Genomic DNA, 25,603 nt, shown 5'->3' with positions numbered 1-25,603 from the left:
TTGGAAAAAAAGATACCTGAGTTCAGAAATCAGAACATGTTAACTAACCAATCACCATAAATATAATAGAGAAGCCCCTCAAAAGGCTACTACCCTTGTTAAAAAATGCTGGTCTTAGATGACTTTGGTTTAATTCTATACAATCTTTAGGAAAAGATAGTTTCAAAATTAAGTTAAACATTTCAGAGCATAAAAAAGGGAGGAATGTGAGTATAAAATTAATCCTAAAGATTCTCAAGGCCGGGAGCTGACTGTGGCTCAGATCATGAACTCCTTATTACAAAATTCAGACTTAAATTGAAGAAAGTAGGGAAAACCGCTAGTCCATTCAGGTATGACCTAAATCAGATCCCTTAACGATTATACAGTGGAAGTGACAAATAGATTCAAAGGATTAGATCTGATAGACAGAGTGCCTGAAGAACTATGGAGGGAGGTTTGTAACACTGTACAGGAGGCTGTGATCAAAACCAGCCCCAAGTAAAAGAAATGCAAAAAGGCAAAATGGTTGTCTGAGGAGGCCTTACAAATAGCTGAGAAGAGAAGAGAAGCGAAAGGCAAAGGAGAAAAGGAAAGATATACTCTGAATATCTTTGATATATCTAGAGATATATCTGAATGCAGAGTTCAAAGAAGAACAAGGAGAGATAAGCCTTCCTGAGTGATCAATGGCAAGAAACGGAGGAAACCAATAGAATGGGGAACACTGGAGATCTCTTCAAGAAAGTTAGCAATACCAAGGGAACACTTCATGCAAGGGTCCACGATAAAGGACAGAAACGGTAAGGACCTAACAGAAGCAGAAGATATTATGAAGAGGTGGCAAGAATACATAGAAGAACTATACTAAAAAGATCTTAATGATCCAGATAACCATGATGGTGTGATCACTCAACTAGAGCCAGGCATCCTGGAGTGCGAAGTCAAGTGGGCAAGGAAGCAACTCTGACTAAGCTAGTGGAAGTGATGAAATTTTAGCTGAGCTATTTCAAAATAATCCTAAAAGCTGATGCTGTTAAAGTGCTGCACTCAATATGCCAGCAAATTTGGGAAAACTCAGCAGGGGCCACAGAACTGGAAAAGGTCAGTTTTCATTCCAGGCCCCAAAAAAGGGCAAAGCCAAAGAATGTTCAAACTACTGCACAATTGCACTCATTTCACATGCTAACTAGCAAGGTAATGCTCAAAGTCTTTCAAGCTAGGCTTCAACAGTATGTGAACCGAGAAATTCCAGATGTATAGGCTGGATTTAGAAAAGGCAGAGGAACCAGAGATCATATTACCAACATCCATTAGATCATAGAAAAAGCAAGAGAATTCCAAAAAAGCATCTACTTCTGCTTCATTGACTACGCCAAAGCCTTTGACCCTGTGGATCACAACAAACTGTGGAAAATTCTTAAAAGACATAGGAATACCAGACCACCTTATTCTGTCTCCTGCGAAACCCATATGCAGATCAGGAAGCAACAGTTCAGACCTTACATGGAACAACTGGTTTAATATCGCAGATTCTTTCCAACCTTAGTCTTTTGTCTTCTTTTATTCTCTGATTTTCTCCATAGCACATTTCACTACCTGATATTCTCAGTGTTTTACCTTTTTATTGCCTCTTGCCATTCTCATGCATTATAATGAAATTTCTGTGTTGAAGGGAAATTTTTTTTCATTGCTGTTATTCCTAGCATTTAAACAGAAGGTACTTTAAAACTATTTGTTGAAAAAATGAATTACTGATGAAGCAAGAGTTCAAGATTATAAAGTAGATAAAATCAGTAGTGTTTTTGAATACCATCAGTTTAGAGTTAAAAAATGTAACAAAAAATGTATTCACAGAAATAACATTGTTTATAAGATATTCAGACATAAATGTGACAGCAAGTGTTTAGGAGCTGTACAAATAAAATTATCGATATCTAGTAATACCAATAAGCTTGACTAAATAGATAAATTTACTTTAGTTATTGTGGAGCCAAAGTTAATGTTGAGATTTTTTTCTCCTATTTTAATATATAAAATTAATGCTACTTGGAGTTTTTCAATATTTTATATTAACTTCAAGGTCATCTAGAAGTATACATATGCAGAAATAACCAGGAAGACTTATGAAAATATTCTAGAAAGTAATGGTTATGGCTGTACAATTCTGTGAATATACCAAAAACTTGCATTTGTACTCAGAAAGGGTAAGTTTTACGTTATGCGAATTATATCTTAATAATGTTATAAATAACCAAGGAATTCCTATAGGATTACAAAAAGTCAAATATTTTTTTAAGTATTAAAATACATTATAAAGTTATAGTATCAACATATTATTGTATTAATGGCTCAGGAATAAACATAAATGTGAAAGTGAAGTCACTCAGTCATGTCTGACTCTTTGCAACCCCATGGGCTATAGCCTACTAGGCTCCTCCGTCCATGGGATTTTCCAGGTAAGAGTACTGAAGTGGGTTGCCATTTCCTTCTCCAGAACATAAATGTAAAAGAAACAAAATTGAGAGCTTAGACCTAACTATAAATAAAAATATGTGATAAATGTATTTTAAGCCAGTGAGTGAATATGAAATGAGAAATGGAAAAACTGTTAGAACATTAGACAAAACCTTTTCAGGTAAAAGTTGTTTCCCTACCGTAGATTATGTTTTAAAAATCCAAAATAGATAAGTAATTTAAAAGTAAGAATGAAACCATAAAAACATTCATTGAAAATGTGGTGAAGATTGTCATCAATAGGAGGATGTGATTGTTTCAGTTATACTATGAAAACCAAACTATAAAGCTAAAGAGACTATTTTATCCAGTACAATGGTTAAGAGCTTGAGCTCTGAAATCAGACTATGTTTAAAACATATTTTAATCACTTAATGATTAAGTGACTTTGGTCAGGTGACCTAGTTTCTAAGCTATATTCCCTTGTTTAAAAGTAAATAAATTTAATGAGGATAATTACATTAACCACATCATATGGTGGTGGTTTGGATCAAACGACAGACTGTGTGGTACTACAGTTTTTCATATGTTTTTGAATGCATTGAACTTCTTTTTCAGAAAAATAATAGGAAGTAGAAAGACAGCCAGTAACTGAGATGTGCAACATCAGAGAAACAACTACTATTTCAAGAATATTAAAGGCTCTTCTAAATGTGCTGTGCTTAGTTGCTCAGTCATGTCCAACTCTCTGTGACCCCAAGGACTGCAGCCCACCAGGCTCCTCTGTCCATGGGATTCTCCAGGCAAGAATACTGGAGTGGGTTACCATTTTCTTCTCCAGCTCTTCTAAATAAGAAATTATACACTCCACAATTTAGAAAAATGACATAGGTCAAGACCTTCAACAGCTATTACATTGCTGAAAAAATATACAAGGACTGCAAAATCACATACCAAAAAATGTCTTGTTCAGAATACCAGGCAGTAAGTGAAATGTAAATAGAAATGCCTCAAAAGTGTATCTTAAACAGGTTGTGAAACCTTAAACACTGATAATGGGAGTAAAAAATATTTTCTTTACATTTAGCACATTGACATTTCACAAAAAGAAAACTCACATAGCGTAATGTGAAAATATTACAAGCCATATAAGAATACAAACCAAAAGTAGGAAAAAAAAAAAGGGACGAGTCAATAGATGAGTATAGGCCTCACAACCAAAGAGGTGGAAATATTGAAACCATCTGAAAGATTTTGAAATGGTTTTGGGCAAAAAGATAACCATTTGATAAAAACAGGACAATAAGAAGTGGATTTGAAATGAACCAAATAGTAATTACTGTAATGACATTTGAAATGAAAACTCAGTGAGTTTATTGGAACAGTAAATGAGAGAATATTGTTTTCTGGAGATAGATATAACCAAATCACCCAATTGTCAAGGTTTGGGAACATTAAGATTGACATGAATACTGTTAGTCTGAGGTTTAATTTCAGAATTGTCAGAAGCAAGGTTGTTAGTTGTTACTGCTTCTGCCATAAAGAATATCGTAAGTCATAAGATATTATCCTGGGTTACAGATACAGTGTTTATAATACTCTGAATTTTTATAATGAACTTTTTTCCATTAAAAAATCTTGATACAGAGCTGTCCTATTTTTATAATTATTGTGTATATCTTTTGCTATGACAAACCTAGACAGCATATTAAAAAGCAGAGACATTACTTTGCCGACAAAGCCCATCTAGTCAAAGCTATGGTTTTTCCAGTAGTCTTGTATGGATGTGAGAGATGGACCATAAAGAAGGCTGAGCACCAAAGAATTGATGCTTTTGAACTGTGGTGTTGGAGAAGACTCTTGAGAGTCCCTTGGACTGCAAGGAGATCCAAACAGTCCATTCGAAAGGAAATCAGTTCTGAATATTCATTGGAGGGACTGATGCTGAAGCTCCCAATACTTTGGCCACCTGATGTGAAGAGCAGACTCATTAGAATAGACCCTGATGCTGGGAAAGATTGAAGGCAGGAGGAGAAGGGGACAACACAGGACAAAATGGTTGGATGACATCACCAGCTCAATGGACATGAGTTTGAGCAAGCTCCGGTAGATGGTGAAGGACAGGGAAGCCTGGTGTGCTGCAGTCCATGGGGTTGCAGAGTCGGAGACAACTGAGCAACTGAACAGCAACAACAGATACACCCTTCGACCAAGCAGTTCCACTTTTAGAAGTTAATCTGAAGGAAATAATTGGATGAATAGGCAGAGATTTATATAATTAGATGTTCATCATCATATTACTTACAATAACAAATAGGCAAGGGACTTTCCTGGTAGTCTAGTGGTTGAGAATCTGCTTGCCGATGCAGCAGACAAAGGTTCTTTGCCTCATCTGGAAAGATTCCCCCATGCTGTGTAGCAGCTAAGCCCTTGTGCCACAACTATTGAGCCAGTGTATCGCCTGCGAGCCACAACTGCTGAGCCTGAGCTCCTAAAGCCTGTGCTCCACAGCAAGAGAACTGACCTCAGTGAGAAGCCTGTGCACTGCAGTAAAGAGTAGGCCTCGCTTACTGCAACTAGAGAGTGCCCACATGAAGCAATGAAGACCCAGTGCAGCCATAAATAAGTAAATCTTTTTGGGGGGAAAAAAGTGTTAGGAAAAGAATTTAAATTAAAAAATAAATAGCCAAAAATTGTTTTAAAAGTAGCCAGTGTGTTTGATTTTATTAATTTTGAGCTATTATGAAACCATTAAATTGATTGACCGACTCTTGATTGATTTGCATAAAAAGGCGTCTTCCTTGTATTATTCCAGTGGGATATGAAACCACAATCATTTTTGGTCCCCTTTTTAAGAAAGAATGTACATGTGTTTATTTTAGTATGTCATGAAGTATCTGAAATGTGAAACTGTTTATCTATGGATGATAGTTTTTATACTTTCTCTTTTCTAGTGAGAATACTTTTGTTTTGTTTTCAAGTTGAAAAAAATATGCTGGAAATGATGTTTTGATACAGTATCCTTTTCATTGGAAAATAATATACTCTTAAAATTGATACCTCTTACCCATAGTTGTCATTTTAAGAGATTCTTAGAATTGTAAGAGAGTAGTACCACCAGTACCAAATGTAGTTTTCAACATATTATTCTTTTTCACTCAGTTTATTCAGTGTCAGTATTTGGAAGAAAAAACTCTTTGAAACCAAATTATCTGTGTTTTCTGTTTTATTTTTATTTTTCCCTTCTTTAGTCATAGACCATTTACTAATAGTTACTGTGGAATACTAACTAGTTTAGGATGATTTTAATTAATCTGAGACATTTATTCTTGACAAAGGTGAAAAACCAGATTTCAGTATAGTCTTTTAGCAGTTTACGGGAACCAGAATTTTTTACTTTTCTTTTAGACAGAATTTTAAAAATATCTTGTTGAAGTGTAACATAAATATTAGTGTAACAACTCAGTGAATTTTCACAAATTCAGCCACCCCTTGTAACCAATATTCAGTTTAACAAAACTTTACCAGCACCCACTAAGATCTTATGCTTCTTTCTCATTACTACTCCACAGGAAGGGTAATCATTTTCCTAACTTTCATTATCATAATTAGTTGTACCTCTTTGTGAACTTAATATTCAGTATAAATAGAGTTATACAGTACATAGTTTTATTCTGTATCCTTTCAGTCTTGTTTGTGAACATTATCTATGCTATGGTACATAGTCATAGTTTGTTCATAACAGATTTTTAAAGGTAAGTTATAACATTTTCAGATATGAATATATTTTAAAATACTTAGTAAAGCCTTTTTTTTAAGCCTTTAATTTTTAAGTTTTGAAAAGTAACTGTAAAAGTACAAAATGGGAATATTGTTTTTTTAATAAGATGGAAATAAAATGTGCTTCTTTAATTAGAAGCTTAATATAATTCGGTTATATATGAGACTATCAACAAAGCCCGTTTCCTTTTGGACAAAATTATGAAAGTCCAGTCCAAAACAAGAGATAGTTCTCTTAATTCTGAGTCAGTCAAATATTGGTCATATTTTGTTTCTTCCCTCATAGATTACTATTTCATTACATTTTAGTTTATTCTTCCATTTTTAACCAGGTATGTACATATTAATATAGCCATATTCCTTTATTCCTGTCTTATACAGAAGGTATTATTATAACAACTGTTGAAATGGTTGTTTTTCCCTTTAATAATACATATTCTAGATCATTCCATAGTGGTGTATCGATATTTCTTTTTTTCCCCCAGTTGTTTGACACTCCATTGTATAATATATTTTGATTTATTTAGCCAGTCCCCTATAGGTAATTATTTACATTTATTTTCAGATTTTGCTATTAAAATAGTGTTACATGTTTAGCCTTTTGCAAACATTAGATTTTTTCCAGTGTGTCTTCTGACCTAAAAGTGGGCAAAGGAGTTAATGCATGTGTGGTACTTTTCTAGCTATTGCCAATTTCTATTTTGTAGGGATTATACCATTTTATATACAGCACTTTTCCATGTATGCGTGGATTTGGTTTTTAATTTTCTATCCTGGTCCATTGGATATTTTGTCTTTTTGTGCACTATACTATTTTTGTGATAGAGGCTTTAAAAGTTAACATTTGATACAGTTATCCCATTCTTTTTAGATTTTGCTAGTATTCTTGCTTTTATATTTTTCCTAATGAATGTTAGTAACTTTTCTTATTCCTGAGAGACTCTTGTTGGTGTTTTTATGAGGATCATATTAAATCTGTAAATTTGCTTAGGGAAAATTGTCATCTTTATGTCTTCCTATCCACACGCACAGTATGTCTTTACCTTTGTTCAGGTCTTTCATTTGTCAGTTATACCTCAATTCTAAAAAAATCTTTGCTGAAACATGAAGAACATAATCTTTGTCATCCAAAAGTAAAGCATACTGTTGTGTGAAATGATAAATTCATTTGTAAAGTATATAGTGAGGATTCATGACTTTTATAGCAGTTTATATTATGACTTAAAAGTTGCTTCCAGTTCTTAAGATTTTATATAAAAACACATTCTAAAGAAAATATGAATATATTGTCTTTTCTTCTCATATGAAGAGAAAACTTGGCTGTTTGTTCAAGATTATAATAAAGAATGTGTTAAAGGAGTGAAAGTTAAGTCAGAGATTGACCTGTATTGGTTTGAAATAATTTAAATCAATTAAAGGGATAAGCAGTGAACCATTGTTTTGAATGAGGACCATGGGATATTGTAGCTAACAATATTTATCTTTATAAAAATTAATTAATATGGTAATGTATATTTAGTCCATCTGAAGTTAGGTGAAAATAGACTGTGAATTTGCCTTTTTAAAATAATGTAAAAAAATACCAGGGGTATTTCTGGTAGTATATATGTTCATTCATGTAGTTGAAAGTCAAGAAAGACTGCATCTTGATAGCCTCTGATATAGTAGTAGGGGAACTAACCTACTGTGACATTAGTGTAACATTAGTTAAGTAGGTTTTTTTTTTTTTTTTTTTTTTTTAAAAAGCACTACTGCCTATCTTATATCTGATATGTGATCATCTAGTATTGTAATGCTAAACTAAAATGGTATATAAGGTTTACTCTCTCTGAAACCCTTTTCTTATTCAAATTTTAGGATCCTTCAAAGTTGTACAAGAAATCAGGTGATGTTGCAGCCATTGAATGCCAGTCTGAAGAAACCATCCATCTTCATTCACAGGGAGAAAACAATCCTTTGTCTAAGAAGCTTTCTCCAGTACACTCAGAAATGACAGATTACATTAATGCAACATCATCTACTCTTGTTGGTAGCCGGGATCCTGATTTAAAGGACAGGGCATTACTTAATGGAGGAACAAGCGTAACAGAAAAGTTGGCACAGCTCATTGCAACTTGTCCTCCCTCCAAGTCTTCCAAGACAAAACCGAAGAAGTTAGGAACTGGCACTACTGCAGGACTGGTTAGCAAGGATTTGATCAGGAAAGCAGGTGTTGGCTCTGTAGCTGGAATAATACATAAAGACTTAATAAAAAAACCAACTATCAGCACAGCGGTTGGGTTGGTAACTAAAGATCCTGGGAAAAAGCCGGTGTTTAATGCAACAGTAGGATTGGTCAATAAGGACTCCGTGAAAAAACTAGGAACTGGCACTACAGCGGTATTCATTAATAAAGACTTAGGCAAAAAGCCAGGGGCTATCACTACAGTAGGACTGCTGAGCAAAGATACAGGAAAGAAGCTAGGAATTGGTATTGTTCCAGGTTTAGTGAATAAGGAACCTGGGAAGAAACTAGGACTCGGCACTGTGGTTGGACTAGTTAATAAAGACTTGGGAAAGAAATTGGGTTCAACTGTTGGCCTAGTAGCCAAGGACTGTGCAAAGAAGATTGTAGCAAATTCAACAATGGGATTAGTTAATAAGGATGTTGGAAAGAAACTAGTGAGTTGTCCTATGACAGGATTGGTCAATAAAGATGCCATAAACCTTAAAGCGGAAGCACTGCTCCCCACTCAGGAACCACTTAAGGCTTCTTGTAGTACAAACATCATTAGTCATGAAAGTCAGGAACTTTCTGAATCCCTGAAAGACAGTGCCACCAGCAAAACTTTTGAGAAGAATGTCCCACGGCAGAGTAAAGAAAGCATATTGGAAAAGTTCTCAGTTCGAAAGGAAATCATTAATTTGGAGAAAGAAATGTTTAATGAAGGAACATGTATTCAGCAAGACAGTTTCTCATCCAGTGAAAGGGGGTCTTATGAAACCTCAAAGCATGAAAAGCAACCTCCTGTATATTGCACTTCTCCAGACTTTCAAATGGGAGTTGCTTCTGATGCATCTACAGCAAAATCCCCTTTTAGCGCAGTAGGAGAAAGCAATCTCCCTTCCCCATCACCTACTGTATCTGTTAATCCTTTAACCAGAAGTCCCCCTGAAACTTCTTCACAGATGACTCCTAATCCGTTACTTTTAAGTCCTACCACAGAGCTAATGGAAGAAATTTCTGAATCTGTTGGAAAGAACCAATTTACTTCTGAAAGTACACATTTGAACATTGGTCATAGGTCTATAGGTCATAGCATGAATATTGAATGTAAAGGGATTGATAAAGAGCTAAATGATTCTAAAACTACACATATAGATATTTCAAGAATAAACTCTTCTCTGGGAAAAAAGCCAAGTTTGACTTCTGAATCCAGTATTCATACAATTACCCCTTCAGTTGTTAACTTCACTAGTTTATTTAGTAACAAGCCCTTTCTAAAACTTGGTGCAGTATCTGCATCTGACAAACACTGCCAAGTTGCTGAAAGCCTAAGCACTACTTTGCAGTCCAAACCCTTAAAAAAAAGGAAAGGAAGAAAACCTCGGTGGACTAAAGTGGTGGCAAGAAGCACATGCCGGTCTCCAAAAGGGCTAGAATTAGAAAGATCAGAGCTTTTTAAAAACGTTACATGTAGTTCACTATCAAATAGTAATTCCGAGCCAGCAAAGTTTATGAAAAACATTGGACCATCTTCATTTGTAGATCATGACTTCCTTAAACGCCGATTGCCAAAGTTGAGCAAATCTACAACTCCTTCTCTTGCTCTCTTAACTGATAGTGAAAAACCATCTCATAAGTCTTTTGCTACTCACAAACTATCCTCCAGTATGTGTGTCTCTAGTGACCTTTTGTCTGATATTTATAAGCCCAAAAGAGGAAGACCTAAGTCTAAGGAGATGCCTCAACTGGAGGGCCCACCTAAAAGGACTTTAAAAATTCCTGCTTCCAAAGTCTTTTCTTTGCAGTCTAAGGAAGAACAAGAACCCCCAATTTTACAGCCAGAAATTGAAATTCCTTCTTTTAAACAAAGTCTGTCTGTGTCTCCTTTTCCAAAAAAGAGAGGCAGACCCAAGAGGCAAATGAGGTCACCAGTCAAGATGAAGCCACCTGTACTATCAGTGGCTCCATTTGTTGCCACTGAAAGTCCAAGCAAGCTTGAATCTGAAAGTGATAACCATAGAAGTAGTAGTGATTTCTTTGAGAGTGAGGATCAACTTCAAGATCCAGATGATCTAGATGACAGTCACAGGCCATCTGTCTGTAGTATGAGTGACCTTGAGATGGAACCAGATAAAAAAATTACCAAGAGAAACAATGGACAATTAATGAAAACAATTATCCGCAAAATAAATAAAATGAAGACTTTAAAGAGAAAGAAACTGTTGAATCAAATTCTTTCAAGCTCTGTAGAATCAAGTAATAAAGGGAAAGTGCAATCCAAACTCCATAATACAGTGTCAAGTCTTGCCGCTACATTTGGCTCTAAATTGGGCCAACAGATAAATGTCAGCAAGAAAGGAACCATTTACATAGGAAAGAGAAGAGGTCGGAAACCAAAAACTGTCTTAAATGGCATTCTTTCTGGTAGCCCTACCAGCCTTGCTGTTCTTGAACAAACAGCTCAGCAGGCAGCTGGATCGGCATTAGGACAGATTCTTCCCCCTTTGCTGCCTTCATCTGCTAGTAGTTCTGAGATTCTTCCATCACCTATTTGCTCTCAGTCTTCTGGGACTAGTGGAGGTCAGAGCCCTGTAAGTAGTGATGCAGGCTTTGTTGAACCCAGTTCAGTGCCATATTTGCATTTACACTCCAGACAGGGCAGTATGATTCAGACTCTTGCAATGAAGAAGGCCTCAAAGGGGAGGAGGCGATTATCTCCTCCTACTTTGTTGCCAAATTCTCCTTCACACTTGAGTGAACTCACATCTCTGAAAGAAGCTACTCCTTCGCCTATTAGTGAGTCTCATAGTGATGAGACCATTCCCAGTGATAGTGGAATTGGAACAGATAATAACAGCACATCAGACCGGGCAGAGAAATTTTGTGGGCAAAAAAAGAGGAGGCATTCTTTTGAGCATGTTTCTCTGATTCCCCCTGAAACCTCTACAGTCCTAAGCAGTCTTAAAGAAAAACATAAACATAAATGTAAGCGCAGGAATCATGATTACCTCAGCTATGACAAGATGAAAAGGCAAAAACGAAAACGGAAAAAGAAATACCCCCAGCTCCGAAATAGACAGGATCCAGACTTCATTGCAGATCTGGAGGAATTAATAAGTCGCCTAAGTGAAATTCGAATCACTCATCGAAGTCATCATTTTATTCCCCGAGACCTTCTTCCAACTATTTTTCGGATCAACTTTAATAGTTTCTATACACATCCTTCTTTCCCCTTAGACCCTTTGCACTACATTCGAAAACCTGACTTAAAAAAGAAGAGAGGGAGACCCCCTAAGATGAGGGAGGCAATGGCTGAAATGCCTTTTATGCACAGCCTTAGTTTTCCTCTCTCTAGTACTGGATTCTATCCTTCTTACGGCATGCCTTACTCTCCCTCACCCCTTACAGCTGCTCCCATAGGATTAGGTTACTATGGAAGGTATCCCCCCACTCTTTATCCACCTCCTCCATCTCCTTCTTTCACCACTCCACTTCCACCTCCTTCCTATATGCATGCTGGTCATTTACTTCTCAATCCCACCAAATACCATAAGAAAAAGCATAAGTTACTTCGACAGGAGGCCTTTCTTACAACCAGCAGGACTCCCCTCCTTTCCATGAGTACTTACCCTAGCGTCCCTCCTGAGATGGCCTATGGTTGGATGGTTGAGCACAAACACAGGCACCGGCACAAACACAGAGAACATCGTTCTTCTGAGCAGCCGCAGGTTTCCATGGACGCTGGCTCTTCCAGATCCGTCCTAGAATCTTTGAAGCGCTATCGATTTGGAAAGGACACTGTTGGAGAGCGATATAAACATAAGGAAAAGCACCGCTGTCATATGTCCTGCCCTCATCTCTCTCCTTCAAAAAGTTTAATAAACAGAGAAGAACAGTGGGTCCACCGAGAGCCTTCAGAATCTAGTCCATTGGCCTTGGGATTGCAGACACCTTTACAGATTGACTGTTCAGAAAGTTCTCCAAGTTTATCCCTTGGAGGATTCACTCCCAACTCTGATCCAGCCAGCAGTGATGAACACACAAACCTTTTCACAAGTGCAATAGGGAGCTGCAGAGTTTCAAACCCTAACTCCAGTGGCCGGAAGAAATTAACTGACAGCCCTGGACTGTTTTCTGCACAGGACACTTCACTAAATCGGCCTCACAGAAAGGAACCACTGCCTTCCAGTGAAAGGGCAGTACAGACCTTAACAGGTAAGAGGTTTATTTTGTTGCCTGTTGTTTGTGTTAGAGAAATGGTGCATTTTGCCTACTGGTTGCCTGGTACATGTACATGAGCTTTGAATAGCTCTAATGTTTTTTGATTTTGTTTTTATAAATGTATTTTGAAATGTTATCTTCCACTGTTTTGTTTTCAGTAGATGTGAGAAGTAAGATAAGGCATGTCTGAGTTAATTTTTAGTTTTGAGAAGAGAGATCATTATCAAAACAAGAGATAATACTCAACTTCTGGAAATCAGGAAAAATTACTTTCTTATGCAAAAAGGCCGTTACAGTTTCTTTAGGGAGATACAGCTTTACAATGTGGCTCTCCATTAACAGCTTTGCAGGATTTTTAATATATATACTGTTGTTTGGGTTTTGTGGGGTTTTTTTAAGTATAATTGATTTATAGTGTTGTGGCTATCTGTTAATAACTTTGCAGGATTTTTAATATATGATAATTCACTTTATAAGTGTTTCTATGTTACACGAAGAATATGTTGTTAAGTCTGTACGTCTCATAATAAAAATCTAAGCATTCAAAACTGTGAATTTTCGGGCATTCCCTGGGATCCAGTGGTTAGGACTCTGCTTTCACACTGTGGACCCAGGTTCAATCCCTGGTTGGGGAACTAACAAGCCATGCAGTGTGGCCGAAAACAAATAATCAAGTTTGTAAAATTTAACAGAATATTTAGCAGGACTTCATTTTTCAGAGTACGTTTAGGTATTTTCATAAAAGCTGCTTTAGTTGAATAAAATGACGTGATGCAAATTTAGATAATGCATTTGTAATGTCTAAAAAGTTTCTTGAGAATTGAAAAGAATATAGAAAACAAGAAAAAGGAAGCATTGCCTATTTATGTATAAGATATCTCTAAGTCAGGAGTTCTTTATCAGAGATCTCAAATTTGCCAGCTGATAAATTAACTCTAGAAAGTTCATGAAACCTGTGATGTTGTAAGTAAAATTGTGTGTATGTGCTGCTGTGTGTGCTGTGCTTAGTTGCTCAGTCATGTCTTACTCTTTGCAACCCCGTGGACTGTAGCCTGCCAGGCTCCTCTGTCTGTGGGATTCTCCAGGCAAGAATGCTGGAGTGGATAGCCATTCCCTTCTCCAGGGGATCTTCCCAGCCCAGGGATTGAACCCAGGTCTCCTGCATTGCAGGCTGTTCTTTACCATCTGAGCCACCAGGGAAGCCCTATGTATATGTATGCTTGTGTGTATTTTTCAGGAAAAAAATCCATGCATTTGATCAGATTCTCCAGGTAAACTCTCTAAGCTTTAATATCTCTTCTATAAAATGGAGTTAGTAGGGTTATTATTAGAAGCAGTAAGTGTGATTATAGTGTTTATTAAAATGATTTGCACATAGTAAACACACTGCTGCTGCTACTGCTGCTGCTAAGTCTTTTCAGTTGTGTCTGATTCTGTGCGACCCCATAGACGGCAGCCCACCAGGCTTCCCCGTCCCTGGGATTCTCCAGGCAAGAACACTGGAGTGGGTTGCCATTTCCTTCTCCAATGCATGAAAGTGAAAAGTGAAAGTGAAGTCGCTCAGTCGTGTCCGACTCTTCACGACCCCATGGACTGCAGCCCACCAGGCTCCTCCGTCCATGGGATTTTCCAGGCAAGAGTACTGGAGTGGGGTGCCATCACCTTCTCCAAGTAAACACACGGATGTTAATTAATATTATTCCTCCAAAAGATTAAAAGCTTGTGCATTAGAGGAAATGATAAACCCCTCAAAGAAAAGAGTTTTTGTTCCTGATTTTAATTATTTGTGAACTTTTGAACAATAGAAGCTATCTTGATAGAGAAGCTGAGTGTTCTTTAGTTTTTAATAGTGTAATAAAGAGGAAAAAAATCATAAACTCTAGATTCATTCAACATATTTTTTGATAAAAATGAATATCTGCTGTCTGCCAGACATTTTACTTTGTGGACCCTTGTAATGTAATAGAGAATAGGGCACACAGGTTCATTGTTCTCATTGAACTTAATATTGGAGGAGATAGGTAATAAACATAAAAGCTACAAATTCAATGTCATAAAAATTTTGACAAGCAGTTTATAAATATACTCAAAGACATACATACATATATATGTGTATATATATATACATATATATATAATTTTTTTTTAAGAAAGTCCAGGGTTCTTTGTAAGTATGAAATGGGGGCCTAACTCAGGAAGCCTTCCCTGAGAAAGTGACCCTAGACTGTTACTTGAATGAAGGATGAACAGCAGTTATCTAGGTGAACAGAATTTCCCCTTATTCATCTATTCATTCATTCATTCATTTATTGAATTGCAAAACATCTACCATTCTTCCAGTTACTTTTATATAGTAAAGACTTGATACCTTGCCTCATTAACTTTCAGCTTGGTGAAAGAGGACAAACTGTAGAGTGGTAAGCAAACAAATAATGGCATAATTTAAAAAGTACTGTCAATTAATGTAACAGTATTAGAGTAAATAAGGGGAGAGGGGTACCTATTTTAGATGGAGTAATTAGTTATAGCCCAGGGATGAAAATTTACTGTCAGGGATATGAAACCACCAAGCTTTTCAAGCTGAGGATTGGGCGAAGAGCACGTTTGAAGATCTTAAAATGTTAAGGAGCTTAGACATTAGGAAGAGCAGGTTTGAAGATCTTAAAATGTTAAGGAGCTTAGACATTAGGAAAAGTAGGGGAGAGGTCAGAAGGTTCATTGTGGTGGGATAGGGAATACAAAACAGAATAGTGAGAGAGTTGTGAAACAAAAAAGCCAGAGTGTATGTTAAAGATATTGATTTTATAAAAACCAAAGCAAAAAAAACAAGTTTTGATTTTAGATTTGCATTTTCAAAGATCATTCTAGCTCTGTGTGAACATTGAAGTGTAAATGTAAAAATAGTTACAGGAAAACCAATCAGTGGACAATTGCAGTAGCCTACATAAAATGATACTTAGACAAAGGTGTTGGCAGACTCCTTCATGAATATTTGAGAGTTTCATGCATTGTCCTGATATAGAATAGACTGGAAGAGGAGGGATTTGGGGAGAGCACAGGTTTGCTTTTTAATATTTATAAACCTTGAAATGCCTTTATAAAATTCAAATGGTGATGTTGAGTGGGCATTTGGGTATCTAGTTGTGGAGCTCAAGAGAGATGTTTGGGCTAGAGATAAGGGCATTTCACTCTGAGATTTTGAAAAACTTTGGTGATATTATTCACTAAAGATAAAAGCGTGTCTGGAAACAATACAGTTAGGAACAGACTCTCAAAACCTATTAAACTTTGTAAACAGAGCACCAAGAAAAGCAATAATTCTGGAAAATACCAGCAATTCAGGTAAAAATATGTGTTAAATTATTCAGTAAGTAATAAAATACTACAGTAAACATAGGACTTTTAAGAAAGATGAAAGTAGCCTTATAGAAGCAGATATAAAGAAGGGTTAAAGCTGCTCAATGTAGTTAACATGTTAGTCACTCAGTCATGTCCAACTATTTGTGACCCCATGGATTGTAGCCCACCAGGCTCCTCTGTCCATGGAATTCTCCAGGCAAGAATACTGGAGTGGGTTGCCATGCCCTCTTCCAGGGGATCTTCCCTACCCAGGGATCGAACCCAAGTCTCCCACATTGCAGACAGATTCTTTACAGTCTGAGCCACCAGGGAAGCCCAATGTATATCATAAATATAAATTGATGCCAGATATAGTTGGTTCTGGTTTATTGTCCTTATTTGTTTCTTTTGCATTAAGACTGGGGGAAACACATAAGCGTTTGTAGGGATATCTGTGACCAGTTGTTCCTGAGAGGATGCATTGGCATTCTGGACAAAACTACATTGCTCAACGGTTTACTGCCTTTAGTTTGTGTTTATGTAGTCTTTGTTTAGCTGCTAATCTTGTGTTTCAAAACATTAGTGTACTTTGAAAAATCATGTATGTATTCACACAGCTTCTTTGTCATTCTGGAGCTGTTTCACACTGTAGAAGCACTGTGAGACAGACTATATATCTGAATCCTCTTATCTGTTTATCTGCATGTCATCATGAGAGAAAGATTTCCCTACAAAGAATACAGAGTGAGGAAAAAAGAGAGCCTTGGGTAGCTTTGAACAATTTCATTATTTAAAGTAGTGGTTAAAAACCATCAACCTTTGGTTTGTATATTACCCATTGTGGTGATCTCTATAGTGTTGTTGTTGTTGTTGTTTTAATGCTGAAATTTTAAAATCTGGAGATCTCACATAACTGTTCAGAGTTGTACTTACTTTCCTTTGAAAAGACATTAAATGACAGCATTTAATTCATATTTCCTGGATGACATCAAGGTTGGGTCTCAATAATGGCACCCCCTCCCCCCTCCCCACTCCCCAGGTCTTTAGTCAGGACATGGAGTCTTCCATTTGCCTCAGTATTCAGTTTCCTGATGTGTGTTATAGCTAACCCAGTTTAACTATTTAAGTGGTTCATCTGGCTCCAAGGAATATTAAAGCTATGGCCCCTAATTTAAGAGTTGTGAGAAGCTTATAACAAGTGGGGAAATTGAGGTGAAGGTAAAGTGAAATGACAGGTTAGTTTGTTGAATATATCAAGTATGTCACCTTCATGGACAATAAAGTCACCCAAGAGGCCATTTATTGGGGTTAGAGTGGAAAGGATGGATCCACATCTGGCTTCAGGGACCTTAGGGACTGAGATAGCAGGGAAATCTAACATATGCTGAAATACCTGCTTAATGAATAAGAAGCTGTCTTATTTCCTTCCTTTAAAAAATAAATAAAAACATAGTAAGACCTCTGTGAAGAGTGAAAAAGCTGTCTTAAAACTCAACATTCAGAAAACTAAGATCATGTTATCTGCTCCCATCACTTCATGGCAAGTAGATGGGGAAACAGAAACTTTATTATATTTTTGGGGCTCCAAAATCACTGCAGATGACAACTGCAGCCATGAAATTAGAAAACACTTGCTAACTGGAAGAAATGCTATGACCAACCTAGATAGCATATTAAAAAGCAGAGACATTACTTTGCCAACAAAGGTCCATCTAGTCAAAGCTATGGTCTTTTCAGTAGTCATGTATGGCTGTGAGAGTTGGACTGTAAAAAAAAGCTGAGCTCCACAAAGAATTGATGCTTTTAAACTGTGGTGTTGGAGAAGACTCTTGAGAGTCCCTTGGACTGCAGGGAAATCAAATCAGTCAACCCTAAAGGAAATCAGTCCTGAATATTCATTGGAAGGACTGATGTTGAAGCTCCAATACTTTGGCCACCTGATACGAAGAACTGACTGCTTGGAAAAGACCCTGATGCTGGGAAACATTGGAGGCAGGAGAAGAAGACAACAGAGGGTGAGATGGTTGAATAGCACCACTGACTCGATGGACATAAGTTTGAGCAAGCTTCAGGAGTTGATGATGGACAGGGAAGCCTGGCGTGCTGCAGTGGGGTCGCAAAGAGTCAGACATGACTGAGCAACTCAACTGAAGTTCCTGTTCTGATCAATTCTCTGTCACCAACTGGGTTTCCTCTAATTTAGATCAGTTCTGATACTAATCACCTGAGTTAGAGAAGACCCTACAAATTAAGAGCGAAGATTTTTTTTGAAGGCTTCCCCTGCTTAAGATGCTAGCTGCAAGTTTCAGTGTCGCCAATCCACCCACACTTCTGTCCAACCTGCCACAAGTTTAGGTCTTACCACAACGCTTCATTTAAAAAAAAAAGAAAGCCTGAAATGGGTTATTTATTCTATTTTTGGCTACATCGGGTCTTCATTACTGCACGTGGGCTTTCTCTAGCTGCAGTGATTGGGGGCTACTCTCTAGCTGCAGTACACAGGCTTCTTATTGCAGTGGCTTCTCTTGCTGCATCTCCCGGGCTCTAGAGTGCTTAGGCTTCAGTGGTTGTGGCACAGGGGCTTAGCTGCTCCATGGGATCTGCCTGGATCTGGAATCGAACCTTTGTCCCCTGCACTGGCGGACAGATTCTTAACCACTGGACCACCAGGAAAGTCCTAAGCCATCAGTTTTGATAATTTGGTGGAATGGCTCACAGAACTCACTGAAACCATTGTAATTACAATTGCAGTTTTATTATAAAGGATACAGATCAGGAATTGAAGAGATGAATAGGGCAATAGCTGTTGTGGAGAAAGGGACACAGAGTTCCCATGCCCTCTTTCTGGAATATGGGTGTGTCATCCTCCCAGTAGATCACTATGTTCGCCAACCAAGAAGCTTCACAAGGCCTCTGGGTTCAGAATTTTGAGTGGGGTTTCAGTATATAGGCATGCTTGATTAAATCAATGGCCGCATGTTTGTATTCAGTCTCTAATCCACCTCCATCCTCTGTAGGTTGGGCTCACCCAAAGTTTCAACTGTCTAATCTTGTGGTTGGTCTCTAATGACCTGCCTCCATCCTGAGGGAATCTTAGGGTTCACCTTAAGTCGCCTCTTAGACATAGCAGAGACACTAATATCAGGAAATTCCAAGATATTTTTGAAGTTATGTGCCAGGAATCAGAGGCAGAGATCATGTGTATTCTTTATTCTATCACAAGTCTAATTTAAATTCTTTTGTTGATTGATCTGTACCTTGGAATCTCTCTTCTTCACAGTTACTCTTTAGTTAAGTGGGTAGAAATGAGTCTTGATTTACTAACAGAGTTGTTTTTTTTTTTTTCCAGGAGCTTAAAGAATGAATAGGAAATAATAGGGAAATGTGGGCACTTAAAATTCTTACAGCTTTAACAGACATGAAAGTCTTAACAGACATGAAAATTGGCTTACCTATTCACAGAAAACCAGCTGAGAAAAAGATTTTTAGTTAAGGAAAAAGTGCTAAATCATGGCGTATCTTCTAATTTGATCACTGAAAGTCAGAATTTGTTTTAATTAGGCAAAGCTTAAGAACTTGGTTTTTTAATCTTAACTATTATGATAACTGTCTGTTCAGCAGTTATTTTGTGTCTATTGTTTGCCAGATACAAGGAATGCAAACAAAAGGAATAAGATATAATTTCTGCCTTCAGAGAATTTATAGTTCATTGGAGTATATGAACATGTATACAAATAGTAATTGATAACTCCTAAAATCGAGGTGCTCAACAGCATGTTTTAGGGAGCAGAGAAGAACTCACTTAAAAGGAGCCAGGAAGATATTTTGAGTTTATTGTGCAAAGAATAAAGGGTAAAGACTATTTTTCATAGAGAAGTAAGTTTTGGAGGATTTTGGAGACATGATACTGTACTTAGGTAACTGTAAATAGGCTGATATGGGACCAGGAAATGTGTTTGGAAAGATAGATGGGGAACAGATCATAGAGCCTCTTGTTTATGTAGCATACTAAAGAGTTTGGAGTTTACCTTACAGGCAGTGGGAAATTATGGGTTTTAAAGTCTATACCCCAACCAGTAATGCTGAAGAAGCTGAAGTTGAACGGTTTTATGAAGACCTACAAGACCTTTTAGAACTAACACCGAAAAAAGATGTCCTTTTCATTATAGGGGACTGGAATGCAAAAGTAGGAGGTCAAGAAACACCTGAAGTAACAGGCAAATTTGGCCTTAGAATGCGGAATGAAGCAGGGCAAAGACTAGTAGAGTTTTGCCAAGAAAATGCACTGGTCATCGCAAATACCCTCTTCCAACAACACAAGAGAAGACTCTACACATGGACATCACCAGATGGTCAACACCGAAATCAGATTAATTATATTCTTTGCAGCCAAAGATGGAGAAGGTCTATACAGTCAACAAAAACAAGACCAGGAGCTGACTATGGCTCTAATCATGAACTCCTTATTACCAAATTCAGACTTAAATTGAAGAAAGTAGGGAAAACCGCTAGACCATTCAGGTATGACCTCAATCAAATCCCTTATGATTATACAGTGGAAGTGAGAAATAAGATTTAAGGGACTAGATCTGATAGAGTGCCTGATGAACTATGGATGGGGGTTCGTGACACTGTACAGGAGACAGGAATCACGACCATCCCCATGGAAAGCAAATGCAAAAAAGCAAAATGGCTGTATGAGGAGGCCTTACAAATAGCTGTGAAAAGAAGAGAAGCGAAAAGCAAAGGAGAAAAGGAAAGATATAAGCATCTGAATGCAGAGTTCCAAAGAATAGCAAGAAGAGATAAGAAAGCCTTCCTCAGCGATCAGTGCAAAGAAATAGAGGAAAACAACAGAATGGGAAAGACTAGAGATCTCTTCAAGAAAATGAGAGATACCAAGGGAACATTTCATGCAAAGATGGGCTCGATAAAGGACAGAAATGGTCTGGACCTAACAGAAGCAGAAGATATTAAGAAGAGGTGGCAAGAATACACAGAAGAACTATACAAAAAAGATCTTCACGACCCGGATAATCATGATGGTGTGATCACTCATCTAGAGCCAGACATCCTGGAATATGAAGTCAAGTGGGCCTTAGAAAGCATCACTACAAATAAAGCTAGTGGAGGTGATGGCATTCCAGTCAATATGCCAGCAAGTTTGGAAAACTCAGCAGTGGCCACAGGACTGGACAAGGTCAGTTTTCATTCCAATCCCAAAGAAAGGCAATGCCAAAGAATGCTCAAACTACTGCACAATTGTACTCATCTCACATGCTAGTAAAGTAATGCTCAAAATTCTCCAAGCCAGGCTTCAGCAATACATGAACCGTGAACTTCCTGATGTTCAAGCTGGTTTTAGAAAAAGCAGAGGAACCAGAGATCAAATTGCCAACATCTGCTGGATCATCAAAAAAGCAAGAGAGTTCCAGAAAAACATCTATTTCTGCTTTATTGACTATGCCAAAGCCTTTGACTGTGTGGATCACAATAAACTGTGGAAAATTCTGAGAGAGATGGGAATACCAGAACACCTGACCTGCCTCTTAAGAAATCTGTCTGCAGGTCAGGAAGCAACAGTTAGAACGGGACATGGAACAACAGACTGGTTCCAAATAGGAAAAGGAGTACGTCAAAGCTGTATACTGTCACCCTGGTTATTTAACTTCTATGCAGAGTACATCATGAGAAACGCTGGGCTGGAAGAAGCACAAGCTGGAATCAAGATTGCCAGGAGAAATATCAGTAACCTCAGATATGCAGATGACACCACCCTTATGGCGGAAAGTGAAGAGGAACTCAAAAGCCTCTTGATGAAAGTGAAAGAGGAGAGTGAAAAAGTTGGCTTAAAGCTCAACATTCAGAAAACGAAGATCATGGCATCTGGTCCCATCACTTCACGGGAAATAGATGGGGAAACAGTGTCAGACTTTATTTTTGGGGGCTCCCAAATCACTGCAGATGGTGACTGCAGCCATGAAATTAAAAGACGCTTACTCCTTGGAAGAAAAGTTATGACCAACTTAGATAGCATATTCAAAAGCAGAGACATTACTTTGCTAACTAAGGTCCGTCTAGTCAAGGCTATGGTTTTTCCAGTAGTCATCCATGGATACGAGAGTTGGACTGTGAAGAAGGCTGAGCGCTGAAGAATTGATGCTTTTGAACTGTGGTGTTGGAGAAGACTCTTGAGAGTCCCTTGGACTGCAAGGAGATCCAACCAGTTCATTCTGAAGGAGATCAACCCTGGGATTTCTTTGGAAGGACTGAGGCTAAAGCTGAAACTCCAGTACTTTGGCCACCTCATGTGAAGAGTTGACTCACTGGAAAAGACTCTGATGCTGGGAGGGGTTGGGGGCAGGAGGAGAAGGGGATGACAGAGGATGAGATGGCTGGATGGCGTCACTGACTCGATGGACGCGAGTCTGAGTGAACTCCGGGAGTTGGTGATAGACAGGGAGGCCTGGCGTGCTGTGATTCCTGGGGTCACAAAGAGTCGGGCACGACTGAGCGAATGAACTGAACTGAACTGAACTAAAAGTAGAATGATTTGCTGATATCATATGGATAGCACTTTGATAGATGGATTAGAGAAAGATCAGGTAGACCAGTTTGGATATTGTCTCAGTGAAACATAATGGGGCCCTGAACTAAGGAAGTGATAGCGAAAACAATATTCAGAGGAAATAGGTTTTATTTTTATAATTTTGTTTGTTTATTATTGACTTGACTGGATCTTTGTTACTGCACGTGGGCTTTCTCTAGTGGCGAGCAAGAGCTACTCTCAGGTTGTGGTATGCTGGCATCTCATTGTGGTGGCTTCTCGTTGTGGAGCATGGGCTCTAGAGCACAAGCTCTGTAGTTGTGCTGCATGAACTTAGTTGCCCTCAGCATGTGGAATACTCCCCAGCCAGGGGTCAAATCCATGTCCCCTGCATTGGCAGGTGAATGTCCAATCACTGGACCGCCAGGGAAGTCCTGAAATAGATTTTTTTAAGTCATAAAGAAAAGAAAGCGGAAAGATTTTAGAATGTCTCTAAGATATCTCTCTCAGGCAGTTGGTTGAATGGTGATGTGATTAAAAGAAAATATTAGTTGTTCAGTTGTGTCCGACTCTGCTACCCCATGGACTGTAGCTGTCCAGGCTCTTCTGTCCATGGAATTCTCCAGGCAAGAATACTGGAGTGGGTAGCCATTCCCTTCTCCAGGATCTTCCAGGTATCCCCTAGGTTTCCTGCGTTACAGGCAGATTCTTTACCATCTGAGCCACCAGGGAAGCCTAATTAAATAAACGGTGGTATGCAAAAGGAAACTGGAGATGGAAAATGGATTTGACTTTCATGCTGTTCAGTGGGATATATCAATCTGTAGCTCAAAAGAGAAATCAAACCTGAAGGTAAAGTTTTAGATCAGTGGTTGTTTAAAGGAATTAAGAGCAGAAATGATAATGTTTAGGGTGAACACACTGGGCTTCCTAAGAAGTTTTGTACTCAGCAGTGTCAGATGCTGATCATTCAGATAAGGACTGAAAGACAGTTTGCTTTAGCAGATTATCTTCTGTAATCTAAGAGCAGTTTCCATAGTGGCAATTGTTAGATTTCTGGAGGTTAAGGAATGAATGGGAAATAATAGGGAAATGTGGTCAGTTAAAATTCTTACAGCTTTAAACATTGTAGCAATCCCAGTGTAAACATACAAAAACAAGAAAAAAACGAGCAGGGGCAGGAGTGGAGGACCTTGTACAAAATACTTGGCCAGTACTTCTCAAGAGTATCAAAGACCTGGAAAAACAAGGAAAGATTGAGGCAGCCGTCACAGATCAGAGAAAATTAAGGAGACTTGGGAACTAAATACAGTGATATCCAGATTAAAATCTGGAACATGAAAAGAACATGAGTGGAAAAATTATGCCAATGTCAATTTCATAGTTCTGACAAATATGCCATAATTAAGTAAAACATTAAGGAAAGTTGAATGTAAAAGACTTATGATAACTGACTTTATAACTTTTCTGTAAGCTTAAATTTATTCCAAAACAGTTTAGTTTTTTTTTAAGTACTGATTGTCAAATGAAACCAATCTCTAACTGATGAAGGAAAAAATAAAAAATATTCTTTACCATTTGTGTTGAGTAGATTTATCATAAGGGTTAATTAAAATAAAACAGGCATATTTGATAATTTACGTTGAATAAATCAGATCAGGGCACAGGCAGAAATGACAGATACAGTCTGGAATAAGGCATTTAACCTTTCTCTCCTTGTTTTCATTGTAGGGAATCAAACAGATTTAATCACTTCAGCAGTTTTGAACTAAACAAATCTCAGAAAGCTTTGAAAAGAAAATGTTGTTTTATAAATGATATCTTATTTTTTAATTTTATACTGTTAATACACTGTTATATATTAAAAGTCTAAAATGAGCTTGATGCAAATAAACTTGTAGTAAAATTATACTCCTAAATGTGGCCAGGTTTCTGATTTCACCCAGTTCTTGATAACTAATTCTGTAGTTAAGTATCTGTGTTAAGTAGACATGAAATAGGACTGGTGAGGAAGAGTTTCTGACTGGCGTGTCAGACACAATCACTGCTTTTCAGTATTTTCAATTCATAGCTAACTGCACATGCTAGAACCTGCAGCCTGTTCAGTTCAGTTCAGTTCAGTCGCTCAGTCGTGTCCGACTCTGCGACCCCATGAACCGCAGCACGCCAGACCTCCCTGTCCAGCACCAACTCCCAGAGTTCACCCAAACTCACGTCCATTGAGTCAGTGATGCCATCCAGCCATCTCATCCTCTGTCGTCCCCTTCTCCTCCTATCTTCAATCCTTCCCAACATCAGGGTCTTTTCAAATCTTCTTTTGGTTTGGAAAAAGCTTATTTACTATAGTAGAAGCATAATGGTTGAAGCACAGTATATTGAGTCTTATTTTCTTTTTAACTGAATGTGACGTTGATCAGAATTTTCTGATTTCTGACAGTTTCTCTAGGGTAATATATAAGATACACTCATAAGTGAGTGTGAACATGTGGCGATGAAATCAGAAAATTTATTGTGGTGATTAGTACAGTTCTGGGAATTTCCAGAGGAATTCCATTTCAGTGAATTATCTGATTTGGACACTGAGAAATAACCTAATTGGAAGGAGAAAAACACGGACTTTTTAGCATAAAAATCGCCAGCACAGACTCTGAATCATTCTTGTACTGTGTTTAATTGGTGAGTCAGATGAAATGTATTGCTTTCAGTAAATAAATTTACCACAATTGGAAACAGCTGTTTTTATTGTCGAACCAGTTCTTATCTCAGCATTCAGCTCATTCAGAAGAAGCTTCCGGGATTCTTATGGTCTGTGAACCATAGCGAAGGATTCAGAACTTGAATCTGGAAACAAGAAGATTTGATCAGAGATTTCCACATAGTTGACATTTTATGTCATATTCTTCTCCTATGGCGTCCATTTTAGTTATAACCAGTTTTGATTCAGTCACCGTTTAGCGAACATTACCAGTAGTCTTGACTTATAAGTAATAGAAGAAGAGGAATTTCTTAAAGTTAGAATTTGGGGACATGCTTTATATTTGGTGGGAAGGAGCAATTTAAATTTTAAAAATTAC

The 25,603-nt window shown here is 37.7% G+C and overlaps 1 protein-coding gene across 5 annotated transcripts in view; it reads left to right on the top strand.

The window, feature by feature from the left end:
• Positions 1 to 25,603, top strand: part of ASH1L (ASH1 like histone lysine methyltransferase) — a 206,579-nt gene that overhangs the window by 52,190 nt on the left and 128,786 nt on the right. For all 5 annotated transcript variants that reach the window (XM_018046245.1, XM_018046246.1, XM_018046242.1 and 2 more), the window contains one exon: positions 8,074 to 12,637. In XM_018046245.1, coding sequence (XP_017901734.1) covers positions 8,074 to 12,637 — 4,564 coding nt within the window. The remainder of the gene's footprint in view (positions 1 to 8,073; positions 12,638 to 25,603) is intronic.

This window comes from Capra hircus, chromosome 3, assembly GCF_001704415.2.
Source record: "Capra hircus breed San Clemente chromosome 3, ASM170441v1, whole genome shotgun sequence".
Taxonomy (NCBI): Eukaryota; Metazoa; Chordata; class Mammalia; order Artiodactyla; family Bovidae; genus Capra; species Capra hircus.
Note: the sequence above shows the minus strand (reverse complement) of the source record. Positions and strands in the feature narration are given on the sequence as shown.